Consider the following 20,686-nt stretch of genomic DNA (forward strand, 5'->3'; position numbering starts at 1 on the left):
ATTCATATAGCCCATGGAGTTGCTCGATCAGCTATCGGCTCCGTGTGTTTGTTGTTTACAGTATCCCTGTATAGAGCCCTGAACACCGATTTGTTGATGGTGACGTGAACCAAGTGTTTATATTCATATAGCCCGTGGAGCTGCTCAAACAGCTTTCGGCTCCGCGTGTTTGTTGTTTACAGTATCTCTGTATGGAGCCCTAAACACCGATTTGTTGATGGTGACGTGAACCAAGTGTTTACATTCATATAGCCCGTGGAGTTGCTCGATCAGTTATCGGCTCCGTGTGTTTGTTGTTTACAGTATCCCTGTATGGAGCCCTAAACACCGATTTGTTGATGGTGACGTGAACCAAGTGTTTACATTTATATAGCCCGTAGAGTTGCTCTATCAGCTATCGGCTCCGTGTGTTTGTTGTTTACAGTATCTCTGAATGGAGCCCTAAGACCGATTTGTTTTGGGTTTCGTGAACCAAGTGTTTACAGTCATAACCCGTAGAGCGCTACTCAAACAGCCCTCTGTTACTGTATAGAGCGCTAAGACCAATTTGTTTTGGGTGACGTGAATCAAAAAACATTCATAGCCCGTGTACCATGTTTTGCGTACAGTTGCTAGTTCAGTCCGGTTGTTTGTCCTCTACGAGAGAACCTCCTCCATGTCGTACTAAAAATTCCATGAAGGTGACGAGAACCAAGTGTTTGTATTCATAGCGTATAGAGCTCGCACGGTGGAGCTGGAGGGCTGAACGAGCAACCTCCATGGAGGTCAGCTCTGTAGAGCTCCTCCATGGAGGTTGCTCGTGCAACCCCTTCTCAGGACTGCTCTTGCACAGATGATGGATTTCTTTTTGTCTTATAGAACGAAACTACTGAGACAAAATGGTAAAAATGAGATGCTAGAAGCAATGTTTCTCTTCACTCAAAGAGTAATTAAGGAGAAAATATAATAGTTGATTGCTAGAACATTGTGAAAAGTTACAGATACATGATGGCAGTAATTGGTCAGAAATGTCAGGAGGTTTACACCGTCCGTCGTTGCTGTTACTATGTGATTATGTTGATGCTTTAACTTTTAAGTAGTGGAGCAATGATCCATACAACACCAACTAGGGTGCTACTACTACTATTACTACTACTACTTCTACTACTACATTTTGTACTACTGCTAGTCAGTAAGTCAGTCACTACTACTAGTGTAACAGTGTAGAAACTGTGAGTTTTAGAAAACAACATTAACATTCTTTTTTTTTTGCAATTGTCTAATTCAAAATTTCATTTTCAAATAAGACTTTTGGTAAATGATCGTACCGTCTTGTTTTATACCAAGCCGGATTTCTCATCATTAATTCACAGTTGTTGGCAATGGGGTTAGCATTCATAAAATAAGACGATTTCTACAACCATATCTGCTTTGAGTCAATTCTAAGATAGACTCCTAGAAACTCTTGAAAGACGTAGAAAATTATCTCATATTTGACACTCTAGTGGAATGTACTTCAGAATGCATTTTTTTGCCTTTTAAACACATTTGTACATCTGAACTATTCATGACATGCAGCGTTGATATCTCCATGTATATATCACTTGCGTTATTGAGTTGCTCTTTGCATTTCCTGTTTTTAAACTTTAGCCATACCATAGTTTTGGTGAATTACATTGTATTCGTAATGTTTGTTTTTTCTTCTTCTTCTTTCCCCTGTCAAATCTTCAAATCACGTTATCACTTTTGTTTCCTGGACCTTTTTTGCTAACTTTAATTTTGGTTTCTTTAAATTCGGTTTCTTATTCAAAAGGCTATGTTTTCAGTGAGAGTATTTCTGGACTGGTCTGTTATGCATATTCACATGAGGTGCACCGGAGTTCGTTCTTGCACAAGGGGATTTTGTAAGAATCATTTTTGGGTTGAACCATCATTAGTAAAAGTGATTCTTAAATGGTTGATTTTGTTGCTGCATGTGAAGGGAGATGACTGAAATATGCTGCATTTTCTCTCAAACAAATGTCGGCCTTTCTAGTTGGTTAATAGAATTTTCATCAATCAGGGACTATATTTTGAAAGGTAAACTCACGTACATCCAATTTTTCCTGTTTTTGGTTTGTGTTGTGGAAAGTTTCATCAACCTTTTTACTTTACATTAAAAAAGAAACATTGTTAAAATGCGTCATGTATTGTGTTTTGCTTCATAAATGAGAAATTTCATTTTGAGTTTAAAGAAAGAGTTCTTATTTCAATTAAACATTGAGTTACGTATTTCTTGATACCTCGTAATGACAATAATTTAAACATTTACTTTTTAGAATGATAAATGTGGATTTTAATCTAATTACAACATCATTATTTTCTGGAAGAAGACTAGGTTTTAAAGGATTTGAGGTCAAGCTTTTTTGCATCAAAGACTCATACTTCTATAAGAAAATCAGTGAAAAATAACTTATAATATTCATTACAATTAGCGAAACATTTTAAATAATGCTATAGCTATTAATAAGCGATTATATCCCCTTTCCACTAGGCGCTCTCACCGTGCTCTCTCTGCGACCTGAGATTTTGAAAGAGCGCAGTGAGAGCGCGATGGGATCGCCTTGGTTACCATGGAAACGCGCAGAGACCGCGGTGGGAGCGCCATGGTCGCGATCACCTCCGCGACTCTTTTGAACCGGGTCGAAACAGTCACCATGAGACGAAACAGTCACCGAGGACGGTGATCCACCAATGAGCGCAGAGAGAGCGCCAAGAGAGCGCGCGGCGAGCGCCGTGAGCGCCGAAGGGGGTGCAGCGAGCCGAATATGTCTCAAGGTGGGGTCACACCTGCGTATATTTTCAAGTGCGCATGATTTCCGCATGAAATTTTGTCAATACTCAGCCGCACGCCCAACATTTGGAATTTTTTTTGAATGAATTAGATTGTACGTCGAGCCCATCTGGCGTTTGAATTACGACTTCAGCGTTTCCATTTCGCATGAGGTGCGCATGATTGCATCTGAGATGCGCAACAGAATTTTCCCTACTGCGAATAGATGCGTATGGGGTACGTATGTTGGGCGTATTCCGGACGCACACAACGTCTACCGACCGCATGCCTGACGCACCTGGTGCTAACTGCATTCCAAACGCATTTCACGTTTTCTGTTACATATACTCTTGTTTGCGAGCATTGCCAATAGAGTATTTTTGCTAGAGGAACACTTTGTACTACGTATGCTGTTGTTTACAGGCAATGCAAGTAGAACAATGACAAGTAAACAGTAGAGAGGTTTTTTTAAATTTATTTGCGAAGAAGTGAAGCAGTGACACTACTTTTACAGTAATGTGGGCCATCATTTTCCTTAAAAAAATATATGCACTGTTAAGATTGTGTTTGTTTTCACTTTGTAATTAATTATTTCCCCTATCATCTTAGTATTTCAACTACTGTAAAAATCACACTCATACACACCACAAAACGTATTCAAGATGTTTATCAAACACGTAAATTAAACAATTATGAAACCTTACGCCCCCTTTAAAGTTGAATATTGCTCTGTATTGCACATTTATATTATGTGGTTCTACACACAAAAAAGTACTATCATCAGCAAATAAAGTCAAATATCTGTTACACAAAATAGTGTCGCACACATTGACCCAGTGCTTTAGCAGGTTCCTCTACATCTTCCCGTCCCTGGAGGCTCTGTTGGGACCAGTTACATTCATGGTGTCCTGCAAGTTGTGACCATCTCTGTATGCCCCCTGTACAATTTCGTCGGTCCTGGCCTGGATCTGCCATCTTGAGATGATTTTTTTTTTTTGGTCTGGACTCAGATGCACCTTCGTATTTATTCCAAATCTGGAGTGTGCGTCGATCACGCTATCAGTACGCGTAGTATGCGCGACCCGATCGCAGAACGCACGGTACTAAATCGTGATCTATGTGTGCATTTGTTATACGGTCGCTCATGGTGCGTTGTGTCTGCGCTGTAAGTACGCTATGTACTCGCAATACCGCGATATCCGCGTATTACTGCGTATAAAGCGCAAACATGTAGCGTCTTCATAGCGCAATCGACCGACGTGGGACAACTGTATTGCGCATCCATAACGTTTTGGTTCTTTGACCCCGTCTGTGTTGTTCTTGTACATATTCCACTCTCAGTTGTATACTATTACAGATCTGATTGTTTTATATGATTGTTTTATTGAAGATTTAACCATCTCTGTCAGAGTTGAACAGACGTACTTTTATGATAAAGACGCTCAAGACTCAAATGTAGATATAACATGTACATAGCTATAAGCAATACACCACTATGTAACGTTATGAAGTTTTGTGTACATAAAAATATGTGGAGGAAGCTTTTTGTCGTTAAACGTTAATACTTAAAATCTTGAAGAACTACTACCTAATGGTTACATCATATTTCAGATTCCTTCTTCACGAGTTTCAGTGATGCATGTTATGTAGCCTGGAACAGACTAACGTTACAAGGTATCGGCTGAGGGTTGTATACTATTTATAGTGCTTCATTTTGAGCTAATCTGTTTTCCAAGGAGTAGTCAGAGTAATCCTGCTGTAAGAGAACTACCTTCAAAGGACCATGACAAACCACTGAAAACCAGAACAAGAAGTGCCAGGGAGAAAAATGTTGAGATGGGGCTGGTTCTCAAGTCACTGTCACTTTAAGAAGACAGTCTTCAATTGCAGGTTGGTAAGGTAATTTTTGCCCTGGAATCTCACTATAGTTTTATACCAGTGACTGTGGTGATGGTTTCAAGTTGGGAATTTGTTTCAGTTGTTCATTGCTTGTTATGTAATAAATTGTTCAAAGTCAACTCCATAGATGGGCAGAAGATACCCACTGGTATTCTTGCTTAAATAAGATTAAATAATACAAAATGATATACATGTCTTAGATAACAGTGAATTCTTTGCAATTAATTGTCATTCATATTAGGCTATTTTGCAGGTTATACATTATGTGTTCTCAGTTTGAGACAAAAATGTGTAATCTTTATCTTAGCTAGTAATAACATGTTCCGTATGTAGTATGTGATATTGTTCAGTGAAACATATTTCTGTATGCTTGATATTCCTAGGGTTACATTCAGTCATTCTGGGTATATGTTTTTAAAAAATAATGTTTCCCTGTTGGCGAATTCTTCTCTGTCTCTCTCTTTCTTTCCGTGGTTTTCTACTTCATCAGGGAGGCATATGCCTGCAAAAGTAAACAAATGATATTTTGATTTCCACATCTACGGTACTCGTTGATCACAGCCACCCGACCATGGTATCTATCGTATCTTGTTACATGGGTAGAGCTATTGATACTGGATATGGCAATCGTGGAGTGGAATTAGGTAAGGACAACATTGTTTTGAACCATAACATGAACAACGTTTATGCATAAATATAAAAAAAGTCACCGTGTGATCTTGAATGATCCGATCAAGGGTTGCCCTCAGCTGCGGGAAAGTTGGCCTGTTCTCAGGGAGGGTTTCCCAGCAAATCGTCATCACATCATAACTGTTGGGTATATTTGCATTGATGAAACAAGTAATATAGTCACATTTTGTCATATGTGGTGACAGGGCATAATTTTGTTGGAGTATTTATTTGTCGGTGACTAAGACTAAGTTTTATTGGCGGTTTGCCTATAATGGGGAATAGTGAGTCCAAAAATCGTAGCCCTCCATCTTACGTGAGAACAAATTTAGAAGGTAGAGTACAAAGAATGTACACGTACACGTCTTGCGGACATACGGCAGGTTTCTCCAGCCTGTAGCCAGTCGGAAGCAGCTTCATCAGCTCTTTGCCTGTCGTTTGCCCGTACGGCTTTTTACCTGGAAGATCAAGTAAATTTATGGCAGTAGTAGTGAAAAAATAGTAAACATCGCACAAAATACAATTAAATATGGAGACATTTCGACATGATGCTTAACATATGACAGAACCATACTTCACATAATAGCTGAGATAGTTTATCTGTGATTGAAAAACATCAATATGGTGATCACATTTCTTAGCTGATGATGTGCGCATCCACTACTTAAGTGCATTAAACTATACATGGCACAGTTTTTTGTGTACAGCTCTTACCCATTGTCATGATCTCCCACAAAAGGATTCCAAAGGACCATCTGAAATTTGGGAAATACAACTGTAAGGAGTATATGTAACTTAGGACATGAATTTCATATTCCGGGCTCATTTAATAATTGATCGCTGTTGATATCAAAATCTGTATAAATCATACATACACATCACTCTGTGTGGTGTACACGTGGTAGAACAGGGACTCGTAGGCGAGCCAACGTACGGGAAGCTGGCTCTGAAATGGGAAAGTAGATGTATGGTACGGACAGAGATAGGACTTTGCATACGATTCATATCTGTCTCTGAGCAATTTCATTTTTTGACGTTAAGTTTGAAAAATTATGTCATAACGGGAATATACCTTTGTGCTTGTGACGTACTCGGACTCCTCGTAGATGTCACGTGACAAACCGAAGTCCGAGATCTTGGCGGTCAGGTTCTTCCCAAGGAGCACATTCCTGGCGGCAAGGTCACGGTGGACGCACTAGATGGACGAATGATAACATTGTGATTCTTTATCATAGTGATACATGTATAACATGTCGAAAATCAGAAAACGTTCAGGAAAAACGTTCATTACTTGGAAAGCATTCAATGTTGGCTTAGAGGACAACGGCGCAGTTTTATCGTGTTTTATTTTTCAATTAAACGGACTCTCAGTCTCTCCTTTGTGTTTATGATAAGAATCCTTCATAAATTTCTCTGTTTGCAATTCCTATATACAATGCATAATGTACTTATAAAATATGGCACTTCGATAGGAATTTCCATATGAACCAAAAATTCACAGTCTTTCGACACAGAAACGTGTTTTGTGTACCTGCATGGCAGCCAGATGACTCATCCCGTTCGCGATGTCGATACCGAACATGATGAGTTGGTCCATCGGCAGCTGGATCCCGGAGGAGGGGATGTCTGTCTGGTTCAGCTCCTCAGGACGGTTGTCCTTCAGCCAGTCCTTCAGGCAGCCATTGGGTGCGTACTCAACCACAAGTACTAGCGGACCTAAGGTGAAAGATGTAAATACATTAGATGGATAAGCAGATTGATAATCAGATATTAGTAAACATTTTCTGACAAATACAAGAATAGAATTCGTCTTAGAAACAGACAAATGTATATTAAGATGTATTCACAAAAAGTTATATCAAAATTGCATTACTAGTATTACCTTCCACCGTACATGCACCAACCAGACTGATGATGTTGTCATGACGACCGACAGTGACCAGAATATCCAACTCTCCCTTAAGGTCCTCTTTGTCTCTGTCTTCTGCAAATTCTTGGAAATAGACAAAATTGCCAATTAAATTCATAAAGGGATACTTTTACTCAGTAACGTCTTGTAACACACAGCAGCATACAAGAAAGACTTTTCAAATATGCCCGGATACCATTTTGCCAGCTTTGTGTGGAAAAAAAATGCGCTGAATCATTTTTTTAATCTCCTGCGGTTAATCTTTGTAGGCACAATATAATGGGTTAGTGATGCGAAAATACACTAGGTAGCATACGCATTTTAGCATCATTCTCCTGAATGTTGAGGACATATGTTATGTGCAATGTATAAAAGGCACCTTTCAGTGTCTTGACTGCCACAGTCTGGGTGACGCCCCTCTTCCTCAGCTCCCCCAGACGAACCTCCCCAAACTGACCCTTCCCCAGGACTTTGCCGAGCGTCAGACTGGAGCGGGGGATTTCCCAGTCAGAGTGGACAGGTTTGCTGATTTCAGTGGATTCCTAGACAGTGAGGTGATATCGGTTAGATGCAGTCAGCAAGCAGTCGTTTTCTGTAGCAGTAGAGATCTACTAGACGGGAAGTGCAATATTTCTACTTCAACTCTCATCTTGAGGACGTCGATCATAGAGAACATACGTTAGTTCATAGTCTTTTAATGTATGTTCATGTCATTATGATCTGAACATTTCTAACCATGAGATAGAGGTAACCTTCATTATTGCATAAAGCGAAATAGACCTGATGTTACGTGTTGAAAATTCCGACAAATACAAGTGACAATGTTTCTTTTGATGAGGTTAAAGAGACATACCGGATCCCCCTTCAGTTCTTGAAGGGCCTTCTGCAGTTTTGCTCTAGGTCCGACCTCAGGGACGAGCTCAGCAAGCATGTCGCCGGTTAGGGACAAGGCTCCTACTCCATCTACTCTGTTCTCTGTAGGTCAATGATAAAAGCTAGAAGAAACTAGACAAGAAAAGTAACTGAATACACAGTAAAAGAATCCAATAATTATATCAAAACACATTTCTTGCATTTAGCACCACATGGCGTGATTTTGGAAGGAAGTGTAAGTGGGAAAAAACGTACTCCTAAATACTGCAGCGTACTGCCCAAGCCCCTCATCAGTGGCTCTCAGGAAATCCACTACGTCATCCACAGTTACAAGATCGGCGCTGCTGTAAATGGTCTACAGAAGACAACAGTAAGCGTAAAACAGCGATCAACAATTGAGGTCCAGCACGGATGCCTTTTATGCTAAAAAAAGAAAACATTTGAATTTGAGTAAGTATGGTTTTATACGGTTACCGTTTCATACGTTGCACCATCTTCATCCAGTGCAGTACATGTAGGATTGTCAGCTGACTCCTTGACCTTGTCGGAAGGTTCGTCTTTTGTGATCGCCTTCAGACCTATCTGAAGCCCTGTGAGGTTCTGGTCATCTTTGGTGTTTCTTTTCCTTAAACATAATCATTTGTAATAGTCAATACAGTCTCTAAGTAAATTTTGGCAAAATTTACCACGTTCTTATTGGACCCAAAATGTGACCGTTAACCCCCTATTAAGGTGATGCTGTCATTGTCAGATCTTATACCTATTTTCTTAGAAACTGTCACGATTGTGCCCCCAAAGATCTAATTGGAGATTAGTCATAGTGCTTAATGATGGCATGCCAATGGATTATATGTCTGTGAATAGAGGTTTTACCTACCTGTGGCATATTATCCCTACTGTCACCAGAACGATGACTACAATAAGAGCAGCCACACTGCCGCCAACTATGGGAGCGACGGGAACAGCTGCAGGTTGCTCTAGAAGGGAATGGTAACATTATATCACATTAATGGCTTACAGTGGGAAACTAATACACCACTTTTTACCAACGCAGTAAAGGGGTTGTTATAAAATGCAACAGTCCATTACTTTATTGCTAACCATAACTCGTGTTCCGTCAAAATTTTAAAGTATTTCATGAATTAAAATGGAAACAGCTTAACTTTAGATGATATCCATAACAATTACCTGTTTCTGTAATCACTGGTTCAATATAACCACTTGTCGTGAACAGCTGAAAATGAAAACATATCAATACAACACTGCAGTATATAAAATGTCAGTTTTTTACACCTATTCAATTCATTGTGTGATGTTTGAATCTAACAGAGGCATATAGACCAGATATTTACATAAGTTGAAAGAAACGTAGAAACGTGAAGAACATGGAGCGTAGGCTTCACAGATGGTCAAATTAAAACGTTCAGTACAGTATACATACCCTTTCTGTGTTCCGCTTGCGTCTCCTGGCACCAGAGTCCACATAGCATCTTACTGCTGCTGTGTACGTCACCCCTGATCGGAGCTTTACATTTCCCGGATTCTTCGCGAGGCTGGGATCGGCAAGTTCACTCCGCTCACAGCACCACTTGTGACCACAGGGTCCGCCATCGCCAATCCGTACTTCTTTAGTGCTTTTGTACTTCTCTCTGATGGAGGGATGGACGAAGAAAGTATTGAAATCATTTGAGTCTATGCATGTGTTCGATTTCTTGTAAGCTATTTTGTAATATGAAAAAAATATCTATGAAAAGGCTTACTTTGAAAGTGATAACGCCACATAAGGTTGAGTTTTCCCGTCCGCAGGAGCGTCCTCGGTAAGCATGACGTCTGGTTCTCCAACTCTTGTTTCCAGGTCAGCAAGGCTCTCGTCTTTATTCATGGTGATGACGATGATTTGGCAACAACTAAAGAATAGAGCACAAAACATTGTCTCTATCTGTACAAGAATATTGTCTCTTTCATCTTTTTGTGAATAAATGCAAAACAAATTGTTCATCAACACAATCCCAACTGTTCCTCATGATAATAAGAGAGTGTGGAACTTACCGTATGAGACCATTCCTTTCGCTCACTTTCGGAAGGACCACGGGGAAAGATGTTGCCGAAGGTTTCGGGGGTAGGCCAGTAGGGAGCACTGGAGGCGGGGGTGGTTCTTTGTGGGTAAATAGATAGAGTTAATTAGTAGAAGCATCCTTCACTGCGAAGTTTTCAAAGGTACGACACCGGATATGTCACCGGAACTGTAGTTATTACGTTTAACTGGTCATCATTATGTCTCTGAGCTATGAAACGTCATCAAGAACAGCTGTTAGATAAATCTAACACACGCGTTTTTTCTGCATATTAGTTTTCTCAGTAGATAGAATTCGTAATGAGATAATTGCTCACCAACTCTTGAGACTTCACAAGTGAACTCCTTCCCCTTGTCTCCCGCGGCACAGGTTACCGCACGGACTGTGACTCGGACCCGTGAGTTAGCCGGGAGGTCATCCAGTGACTTGGACCACTGGTGTTGATCCACAGAGAAAGTGTTATGGCTGACGCGCGGTTCAGATTCGCCTGGATTATGAAGTGGTGTGTCTGTATATGTAACCTGTGTTCAACAAGTCATACATATACTTAGTTTATGGCTTATCAGGTTTAAGACACAACTTTTGATAATTTTACGGGCCCAAGGACGAAAATCGTCATAGATATGTCATATTATTGCCATTATTTGTACCTACATTGTACCCTGTCAGCCTCCCTCGGGTTTCTGTAGGACCTGTCCAGTTCACTCCACACTCACTGTCTGCCATCCATGTCACAGTCGGGGCATCTGGGCCTGATGATTAAGATGTGATTGATGTATATCATTATGAGTCAGGGTAGCGATATGGTTTCATATCAAACATATTTAAGTAAGTGATAGTGGACGTCCCCACGGACAGGAATTTGATTATCGCTATCGTTTTAGATGTTTTCAATCACACAATATCTGCAATTTTACTATAAAACGTTTATGCTATGTTACTGAACGTGACATTGTTTTGAGTTGAAAACTTATACTTACACCCGTCACTCGTCCGGACCACATATGGATTGCTCTCGTTCCCATGGTAGAAGGTGTTGATGGCTGATATCTGTCAGACATAAATGGCATAAAATTGCGGCAATGATTCACTTATAATGCACTGTAATAGCATTAATGGGCAACTAGGTTAGACGTCTAAATAAATTCATATCAGTTACAGAAAACGTTTGATATTCTCAATATGGCATCAAGACGTTGCAGTTCTGACTCACCGTGACAGAGTAGTTGTAAGCGGGCTGCAGGTGTGATGACGTCACCACAGCTGTCAGGTTCTCCTGCTGCAGTCCTGACGTCACGTTCTCCTGGTAGAACGGTTCCCCACCGGTCCTGTTGTACAGGCTGACTCGGTACGCCTGCAGCTGGCCGTGGATGTGGTCAGGGCGCCGCCAGGCTACATGCAGCTGGACCGGCCGGGCGATGTTCGGGGACTGACAGTTGCAGTCGTGCTCATCTGCAACCGTCTGGATAACTGGAACTGCTGGGTCTACGGGATATTGGCAAGAATGTACACTGTTATCACTCGTCAACATTCTACAAAACATCCTCAGAAGCCATTCAATTAAGCATCATCCACTACTCACAATACTCCAATGTCCTTGTAATGCTACAGTTGCTGAAGTCTCCTCCTCCTGCGCTTGTTGCCCCACGTACCCGGAAAGTGTAGTTTGTGTACGGGACCAGGTCTCCGAGAACGGTAGTGGTGCTGTCGTTCGATGTGCTAACATGACTAGGAAACTCAGCTTCGCTGCATGACTCGGACGCTCCGTACTGAACTGTGTAGTTAACGATCTCACCGTTGGGTTCTATCGGAGGTTCCCAGGTCAGGTGGACAGAGTTGTGGGAGCTTGGTGTGGCTAGCAAGTTTTGAGGAGGACCAGGACCTGTATGAAGTATATATATAGTATACATACGAAGTTTTTGTTTTCCTTATTGAAATTGTACAGTTGCCTCTAGTTGTATTGCACAGCAATGCCTAAAGAATTAGACCACATACGTGCTTCGTCTGTAGTTCCCATCCGACCACTGCCAGCATCGCTCCATCCTAGCGTGTTGTTCACCCGTACTTGTACATCATACATGGTGGCCGGCCTTAAGCCGTAGATGTAGACATCGCCGTTCGCACCAGAAACTCCAGTTGACTCCCAGTCTCCCCAGTCCTCCGTGTCGCTCCGTTTGTAGCGTACCTGGGAGTCGATGATGTCGAGGTTACCGGTTACTCCTACTGTCCACGTGACGTGTAGGGTTGTAGAGTTCACTGCGGTGACGTTTACCGTCACGTCATCAGGGTGCCCTGAAGATAGACAATAAGAAAACGTAAGGATAAAATATCGCTAATAGACTAGGTATGATAGAGGCAATATATAATGGCATATCCGGATAGCTATATTTTCACATAGTTGAAAAGTGTATTTCTACTTACGGTACAGGCAATATCTCTTGATAAGGGCAAAGGTATCTGACCTTGAAGGAAGAAAAGTGTGCTTGGCCTATCTGCATATCGATTAGCAATGATAAAGGAATGTTTACATACTCATTTTACACGTGTCTCCGACCCAAGGGTCCTCACATCCGGGACAACTGCCGTTTGTTTTCTCACAGACCGTCCCTATCGTACAATTTCCACAACTATCTCCGCAGTCGTTGCCGTAGAAACCGTCATCACATTCTATAGTAGGAAAATAACAACGTGTGTTTACTAAAATCGTACAACACGATTTTCAACCAAACAATGAACAATAACTATTTCTTCATTTATTAAACATTATAAAAAAAAACGTAGTAGCAGCATAGTGATAACTTCATTTGAAGTTTTTCTGGCATTTCAATAAGAAGTTATATTGTATGACTACTTTAACAATAGAACTTCTTATTGGTGACTACGGTTGTTAGAACCAAGAAGCTTTCATCTAATTAAAGCTCCTTGCTAAAACATATGACAAAAATAACCTACTACTAGTACCTTGGTGACAGTTGTCGCCATGGTACCCGGCTGTACAAACGAAAGCTCCTCCGGTCGCACATGTTCCATTGACTCCGGCACAGGTCTGATTCCCGTAACAATGTCCACAGGTGGTGTTACAGTCAGGGCCGTACGAACCAAAACACACTGCCGACGACAAGAGAAAAGATAAATGCATACGCGGAAATGGAGGTCTTGAAACAGCACAACTAAATCTCACTAGTGGGAGGTATAAACCCTGAAACCTACCTTGATCACAGTTGTCACCATGATACCCGGCTGCACACACGTGAAACCCCCCTGTAGGACAATTTCCATTGACCGTGTCGCATGTCGGACCTCCGTAACAATGTCCACAGGGAGTGGCACAGTCAGGGCCGTGTGTCCCGGAACACTCTGTAAGAATTGCAAATTTAAAGGTCCGCACGGCGGATAAGACTGACTTATCGTTATGTACTAGCTTAAAGCATCAATGAAGGACAGCAGATGATGAGATATGCCGACAAATGTACATGTACCTTGATCGCACTTGGTGCCGTCGTATCCTGCCGCACACACGTGATCACCTCCAGTCGGACAGGTCCCGTCAACTCCGTCACAGATCTGATCCATGTAACAGTGTCCGCACTCTGTGAAGAAAGACAAGATATGATAAATGAACGTTACAATATGTAGCCTCTCTTTTCATGCCACTGTAACATTAGACAATTGCAACCTCAATTGTGAACAATCGACATAAGCTTGCTAACGGACCGTTATTTTGTATACAAGTGCAATGTATCTCATGGGTCGTCATATAAAAGAGATGCAGTGAATAGATGACCTACCTTGATCACAGAAGGCACCGTGCCAACCCTCTGCACATGCGCAGATGTAAAGTCCGGAACCTTCAGGTCCTGTTATCAGGGTTCCGCTATTCTGACACGTCCTGAATGATTGCACTGTGTAAGGGAAGTAAATGATTTATTACTTAGCCATACTTCTTAGAACTGAATACTAGATGCCCAAGATGTTAAATTGTAGAAAGTGCATATCTTAGCTTTGCCACAACTTAGTTCTGTTGAAGGCAGATGTCAAGAACCTTTGCCTATTGTCTTCGTCGGGAAGCCCGATACAGGGCATCTAGAAGTAAAACGAAGCGACATGAGATGTCATTTGCACCCCGCTCTGTAAGATTGCTGTACGAAAGTGCTAGTTGATCGGTAAAGAATGTTGATTCTGTCATGTCTATTTTCTTAATCCGATTACTGTCTAATTTTAAATGTTGTAATGCATTAATGTTTTAAAGTTGATTCTGTGACTAATGACGTATTTCATGTGTATATACATGCCAAGTCATCCAGGAATAAAGCTGAATCTGAATCTATGACACCCAGAGAAACGATATCATCAAGACATACCAGTAAAATTGTCAGGCCTGATCATCATGGTTGATGTCTTCAAAGAATATTTGTACCCCTTCCAAGAGTACCAGACGATTCCGTCTGCACTGGAGCATGTACCTGGAGCAGGTACTGAACAGCCGGTCAGATAATGTCCGTTCAACATGGCGTAACCGCAACTTGGAGTGTACCACCAGCCTCCTTGTCCGAAAAGACTTGCGCAGTTATCGTTGCGAGGGTCGTTATCTTGATCTGTTGTAGAAAATTGCCTGTTGTTGATGCTGTGACGTCCATCGCTATCAGACGGGTCCAAACTATCAGTTGAATCCCCGCTGTACCCGTCGATCGTTGCCGTGTAGTTTCTGCTGGCATCTCCTACAGAAAACGTGCTGTACCGCGCAAACCGACTGTTCATTTCCCAGTCTTCCAAGTACACGTACAGTTCGTTTTGTTTCTGTGTTGTCAGACTGTGGATGTTCTCCAATCCCAGCCAGTATTCTCCACCAGGATTGCCGAACCCCTGCTCGTACTCAGCCCAGTGTCTGTTAAACGGCACCGACCCGTCCTGCCGCCGCTGTATAACCGTCCACCCACCGCCATCAGTGTCCATGTCACAGTAGGCTCGGAATGGCTGGGGGTGGCCAATAGTGTAAACATGACTGTACTGAATCCCGAGATTGAATATATCAGTACAGTCTTGTGGCGCCAGGATGTCTGAAAACAATATTAATGAACCAGGCTCATTGTGAGGAAAGCATGGAACTTGATTTCATGTGCATATACATGTATGTTACCAACAATCAGTGGAAAATCGTAATCATGCAAAATAGTATATCGACGCCATCGTCAAACATCATGTACATACGTTTCCTTTGGTAATAATTTCGGTAAGGCCAACTGTCCCACTCAGGACCAGGAGACGCCGCCGTGTCCTTGTCACTACTACGGAGCCAACACCGTGCACTGCCGCCCTCTGGCGATCCCGCGGGGCGATGGTTGAAGGACAGACATACCGGGTTGACGCCGTCGTCACTGCCATAATCCTGAAGACATCGGCGGGCACACTCCTGTATGTCCATGTTGATGTTATCTGCTATGTGATCAGCAGAATCACCGAAGAATCGACCTTCCTCCTTGGTGAAAAGACCATCGTAGGAGACGGTGGCTGAAGCAGACATGATAATCCCTTGTTCTAAAACTAGGCCATGTCTCACGGATTTATATTTGTAAAACATAACATAGCTATACCATTGCGCATCTTAAAACGAGTTAAAAGTACTGTGAGATACATCATCGATAAAATGTCGGAAATTTCGTCAAATATACAATATCTGATATCATAATATAGTTTCTGACAGTCGCATTGTTGTAATGAAGAAAAACGACGTTGAGATACGTTCAAATCGAACAGATACATGCACGATTCCAATGGCGTTTTTACGCCTACTTCATCAATATTCAATGCTCTTTTCGAGGTAAGTGCCTTGGTAGCACATGCAAAGACGAACATTTTTGTTTGGACAATGACAGCAACGACAATTGTAATGTACGGTACCAATCTGACACGAGCCTCCAGTCCACATGTCCAGACACCCCCCATTACAAACTCCAGTCTTCTTGTCACAGGCAGTTGGTCCGTTTGCACAGTGACAGGTTTGGGTACAGCCAGCTCCGTACATGCCGTCTGGACACTCTGAAAAAGGGCAGCAAGCATTAAAGGTATAGAACGGTAGGATCATTCAGCATCCAATAGATCCAACTTCGATCAGATCTAGAGAAGCATTAAAAAAACTTACCTTGACAATCATGCAGTGAATGCAAGTTCATCTGTGCGCTTTATTTTGTGCACGGATGTAAAGTCTTAAAATTGTAACATAATCATACAGTGAATGTCGTTGACTGTTGTCTGACATTGGAATACTTGTGCACTTACCCGTGTTACACTCTATCCCCATGAGTCCAGGAGCACAGGAGCAGCCGTACGGGTCCATCACACACAGCAGCTGGCCTGTACAGTCTCCACCCTCACACTCTCTCGTGCAGCTGGTACCGATCTTGTTGTTCGCACAGGCTTCATGAAAAGAAAAAAAAGCACAGATAATTACTGAAATCAATTTAGAACATCTTAAACAGTTCAAAGTCATTAAGAGAAACTTTGCATAGCATTGGGCACATACCGACCAAAGAAAGGGATTTGATGACATTAACTAAAGCAACGATGCCTAGTGTAGCACCTACCACTTTCACAATTCTGTCCATGGAATCCCGGAGGACAGACACATTCCCCCGTGTTGTCGTCACACACACCGCCGTTGTAGCACACGGAACAGTCACCGGTACAGGAGGGCGGACCCCACTTGTTCTCAGCACAACCTGGATGAGAGCCGAATAGCGCAATTGTTGAGAGGCAACGAAACCCTGGAAAGTTAGTACCAACGCCATGGTCCCTTCGTGACTCGTGTCTATCTTTTGAATGGACTCCTAAAATAGGCATTTGCACTAAAGGTAGCAGAGTATTTCAAATTCTCTTGCATTCATACAGTAATTGTCGATTTTACATTATTTGCAAACATGAGATGTTTTAATCCAACAGCTTGGGGCCATTATTATAAGCCATGGCAAAGCAGCACATGAATACCATACAGCACATCAATGCCATACAACACATCAATGCCACACAGCACATCAATGCCGTACAGCACATCAATGCCGTACAGTAGCTATTGTATTTGAATGATTTATTAAATCAAGATTTGTCTGAACTCTCGTTAATAGGATTATGTAAATAATACAAAACAAATACCTCTGACGATGAGCCTCATGATGCCCTGTTTTCTATCAGTGTCCCCCTGATAGTAGCACTCATAGATTCCCTCATCTGAAGACTGGACACTGGCTATGGTGAGGTTGAGTCCGTTCTGTCCAGTCAGGATAGTCCCGTCCAACCCGTCCTTCCTCCACACCAGGGTACCGTTTCTGCTGGACTTCTGCACCATCTGTAGGGTCACGGGGTCACCTGTGTTGGCGGTCACTGTGAAGGTCACGGGCCAGACATCGGCTGGAAGAAGTATGTAGGAGATGAACATTGATATGCATTTCCTGACTGAGGTTTGCCGGCTTTAAGAAAGACGATTCTGAACAGAAAAGGACACAAACAGATACATAGTATATGGTAAGTAGTTGTGCGCCTACCTTGTGACTTTATCTTGAAGGTAATGGCCTTCTGTGGTTGACTTCCGGTTGGAGTCGCTACTTGACAGGAGAATGCCCCGACCCTGGAGTTACCGGAAGTCTGATCCATTCTTACACTATAGACTCCTGTGGCACTTCCAGTGCCTCTCCATCTTGTAAACATTGTCCCTTCGCCAGTGTTGACCTCTACGCCGAACTGGTACCCGTTCTGGTTGAGGAAACTACCCGTGTAGTAACAGTACAGCCAGGTGTCCGCTGACTCATCAAAGAACTGGTACTTACTGACGATGGTGACGTCTACTACACCTGAAGAAACAAATGGAGTGTTTTGGGTAGCTTTGCCAGCCAGCACTACATCGGCTTCCTACAAAAATTGTGTGTAATGCACCTGGCGCATGGAATAGATACCACGCTCAGCAGATGAAACGAGAGTCCGTAGGACAAAATCTTCCGTGAAGATATTGTGTTTGCGGAGTGGCAAAGATATTTGATACCCTCTTTAACTACCAACATGCCAAATGCCAGACTATACAGACAGCACTTCTCCAGTCCCTTGAATGGCCACTATAGACAGGCTTGACTATACAGTCAAACCTGTCTATAGCGCCCACTCAATGGAATGGTCAAAATTGGCCACTATAGAGAGGTGGCCACTATAGAGAATATGCTAATTAATTGACCACAAGCAATAAGTTACACATGGTTTTAGTACCCAGTGATCTTTATTCACATAATACAGTACTGTACATGTACTGCAATGTTTTTTTACACTATATGTATTAAGAAAACAAAAGCTATAAAAAGTTTTAAATGTTATACAGTTGATATTGTCTGAAGAGACCGGTATCGTCATATTTCTTTGATCTTTCGTCTTGTATCCTTTGATACTTCGCCGTCCGTGTGTTCCCGCTCTCGTTCACACGTCAGATTCGCCCATTATGCTAATGTGGTACTCACAAGAAAAGTCTCGTCATTCTCTTCGCCAATGGCGATAGAGTATGTTTTTGCCGACTTGGGTCTGTATGTAGGTCAACAACATATAAGTCGAGAAATTGTGGATGGAACTTTTTGACTTTTTGTAGGTGCGTAGCGGTTGTCGAAAGGCATTCCAAGTTTGAAAATGGTTTACCTGGCGTTTCAGGAAGCATAAGTCAAAATGCAGCTGGGCGATTTCTACGATATTTGGTAGGTGTGTAGCGGTTCTTTTACCTATGGTGCTGTAGCTGGCTTTGTATGTAAGTGCGTTTGTCTGTATGCAAGATAACTAAAGATGCCTTTGATGAATGCTAATGATATTTTGTTGATAGGTAGGGGACACAGAAGTCAAGTTCGATAATGGGCCTCCTGGCGACTTGTTTTGGTACTGAAAGTGAGCGTCAAAGCTTGCGCCTAAATTTTTCAGAAGTGCCAGGTTCATAATTTTTTAGTGGTGGATAGCTGTTGGGACTAGGAGTGAATGGTGTAATTTTGGGCCCCCTAGCAGCTTGTTTGGAACTGCAGTGTGTCTTACAGTTCGTAACTTTTAAGAAGGATAACTCCAGAGGAGATTGTTGGATAGTCTTTGTTTTTGGTAGGTAGTTACTTTGGGTGATAATGAACATAATGAGATGCAAATTATATAAATCACTATCTATTTGATATAATTACTTAGGAAAACTTCTATATAGGTTAAAAAATGTACTTGTGACGGAGTCACCCGAAAGACCTTGAATCGGCCCATAGATGTCTAAAAATAGAGAAAAAGTAGGTCAAGACAGCCAGTCTGGCAAGCATGAAATTCTGATTGACCAGGGATGCTACCCGAGGTCATCTTTGGTCACAGTCCAAGGCCCCCTAAAATCAATACTATTCGACCAGGCTGGAGTATGGTAGAGTCTGATTTTAACAAAACACTATGAAAGTTGCGCTGGAAAGTATCACAACATTGTACATCATTTCCTTGTCACCAGTTCGCCGAGAAGGTTATGTTTTGGGTAGCATTTGTGGGTTTGTGAGGAACACACGTTCATGCAGTCATTTGCTATTGGGGTAGGTACTATTTAGTAATACATGATAAGACGTTAAAGTCTTAAATAAAAGCATGATTATTTGGCGAAGAGATGTGTTCGTCGAACTCTAGTTTTAGACTTACTAGTATCTCTTAATAAATGTAAGAATAAAATCCACCATAGTCTGAACTTCATATCATTTTGTCTTTGTAACAATTTATCTAGAAAGTTTTTGTGATGTAAATTAACCTATCAAGCGATAGTGTATTAGAACGTAACTTAAACACAATTTACCTCCGTAATATTGGTGTCGTCTATTGACCTTATATGACCTCGTTTGTCAGCGGGTATGGGTAGCGCCAGTTTACGAAGTTTTGTTTGGAAAATGAGTCAAAGAGGTTTTAAATCCGGCGTTGGGTGACGATACGGCCGCTGTATATGGCCGAACGCGTGCCGAAACATAGATCAGCGGTCCGCGTGGCCGTAATCGGCAGTGTTTTTGTACCTGCGGGACCGGAAATCGTGTGGCCGTGGCCGTGTTGGACAGGTGGCCGCTAAGCCTATTTCTTAATCATTACGAATCCAAGGGACCGACAAAAAGTGGCCACTATGGGCAGGTGGCCGGTATGCAAAGATGGCCGCTAATACAGGTTTGACTGTATGTCCTGATTATAATTTGTCTCGGTTGTTTATCCTCTCTATTCAAGAGACACAATTCCAAAATATAAACGTCCTATCGTAGCAGAGGCAATTTTAGTGTTTCCTCATTAATAATTTTTTATCAAATTTATTTGCATGATTTATGTCTAATAATGCTTACCTTCATAATGTTGTATGCAATGCCCATCATTTATCAATATGAAATAATCATATTTTCTCATTGATTATGCAAATGATGACGTTATTTGCATAAGTGATATCTATTGACATTTCTCTCTTTCTCAGTT

At 41.9% G+C, this 20,686-nt stretch overlaps 2 protein-coding genes across 2 annotated transcripts; both read right to left on the minus strand.

Moving 5' to 3' along the window:
• Positions 1-5,107: 5,107 nt before the first annotated feature.
• Positions 5,108-11,762, minus strand: LOC118431466. The gene is made up of 21 exons (XM_035842707.1): positions 11,430-11,762; positions 11,197-11,266; positions 10,871-10,968; positions 10,533-10,737; positions 10,191-10,296; positions 9,902-10,048; positions 9,583-9,790; positions 9,330-9,375; positions 9,019-9,118; positions 8,616-8,766; positions 8,397-8,496; positions 8,122-8,243; positions 7,648-7,810; positions 7,242-7,352; positions 6,891-7,075; positions 6,432-6,554; positions 6,235-6,305; positions 6,074-6,114; positions 5,721-5,817; positions 5,401-5,500; positions 5,108-5,192 (listed from the first exon to the last, which is right to left on the minus strand). The coding sequence occupies exons 1-21, from the start codon at positions 11,757-11,759 to the stop codon at positions 5,169-5,171; spliced, it is 2,598 nt and encodes an 865-aa protein (XP_035698600.1). The 5' UTR covers positions 11,760-11,762; the 3' UTR covers positions 5,108-5,168.
• LOC118431380 (multiple epidermal growth factor-like domains protein 10) lies at positions 11,722-16,928 on the minus strand. The gene is made up of 12 exons (XM_035842531.1): positions 16,798-16,928; positions 16,493-16,630; positions 16,115-16,252; positions 15,425-15,724; positions 14,578-15,273; positions 14,005-14,118; positions 13,696-13,806; positions 13,427-13,573; positions 13,178-13,324; positions 12,749-12,883; positions 12,212-12,508; positions 11,722-12,098 (listed from the first exon to the last, which is right to left on the minus strand). Exons 2-12 carry the CDS (start codon positions 16,548-16,550, stop codon positions 11,791-11,793), a joined length of 2,451 nt encoding a protein of 816 aa, XP_035698424.1. The 5' UTR covers positions 16,551-16,630; positions 16,798-16,928; the 3' UTR covers positions 11,722-11,790.
• Between the last annotated feature and the right edge of the window lie 3,758 nt (positions 16,929-20,686).

The sequence above is a fragment of the Branchiostoma floridae genome, chromosome 15 (genome assembly GCF_000003815.2).
Source record: "Branchiostoma floridae strain S238N-H82 chromosome 15, Bfl_VNyyK, whole genome shotgun sequence".
Taxonomy (NCBI): Eukaryota; Metazoa; Chordata; class Leptocardii; order Amphioxiformes; family Branchiostomatidae; genus Branchiostoma; species Branchiostoma floridae.

Bases quoted from the DNA above. Each gene is read 5' to 3' on its own strand.
- LOC118431466 (XM_035842707.1), bottom strand. From the start codon at position 11,759: ATGTTTTGTAGAATGTTGACGAGTGATAACAGTGTACATTCTTGCCAA. The intron at 10,969-11,196 runs GTAAGTATAAGT...CTTAATCATCAG, and splicing joins GGTCCGGACGAGTGACGGGT to GCCCAGATGCCCCGACTGTG. The intron at 6,306-6,431 runs GTATATTCCCGT...TTCCCATTTCAG, and splicing joins AGTACGTCACAAGCACAAAG to AGCCAGCTTCCCGTACGTTG.
- LOC118431380 (XM_035842531.1), bottom strand. From the start codon at position 16,550: ATGGACCCGTACGGCTGCTCCTGTGCTCCTGGACTCATGGGGATAGAG. The intron at 12,509-12,748 runs GTATGTAAACAT...GTCTATCTTCAG, and splicing joins CGGAGACACGTGTAAAATGA to GGCACCCTGATGACGTGACG. The intron at 12,099-12,211 runs GTATGTGGTCTA...TACTTCATACAG, and splicing joins GGGAACTACAGACGAAGCAC to GTCCTGGTCCTCCTCAAAAC.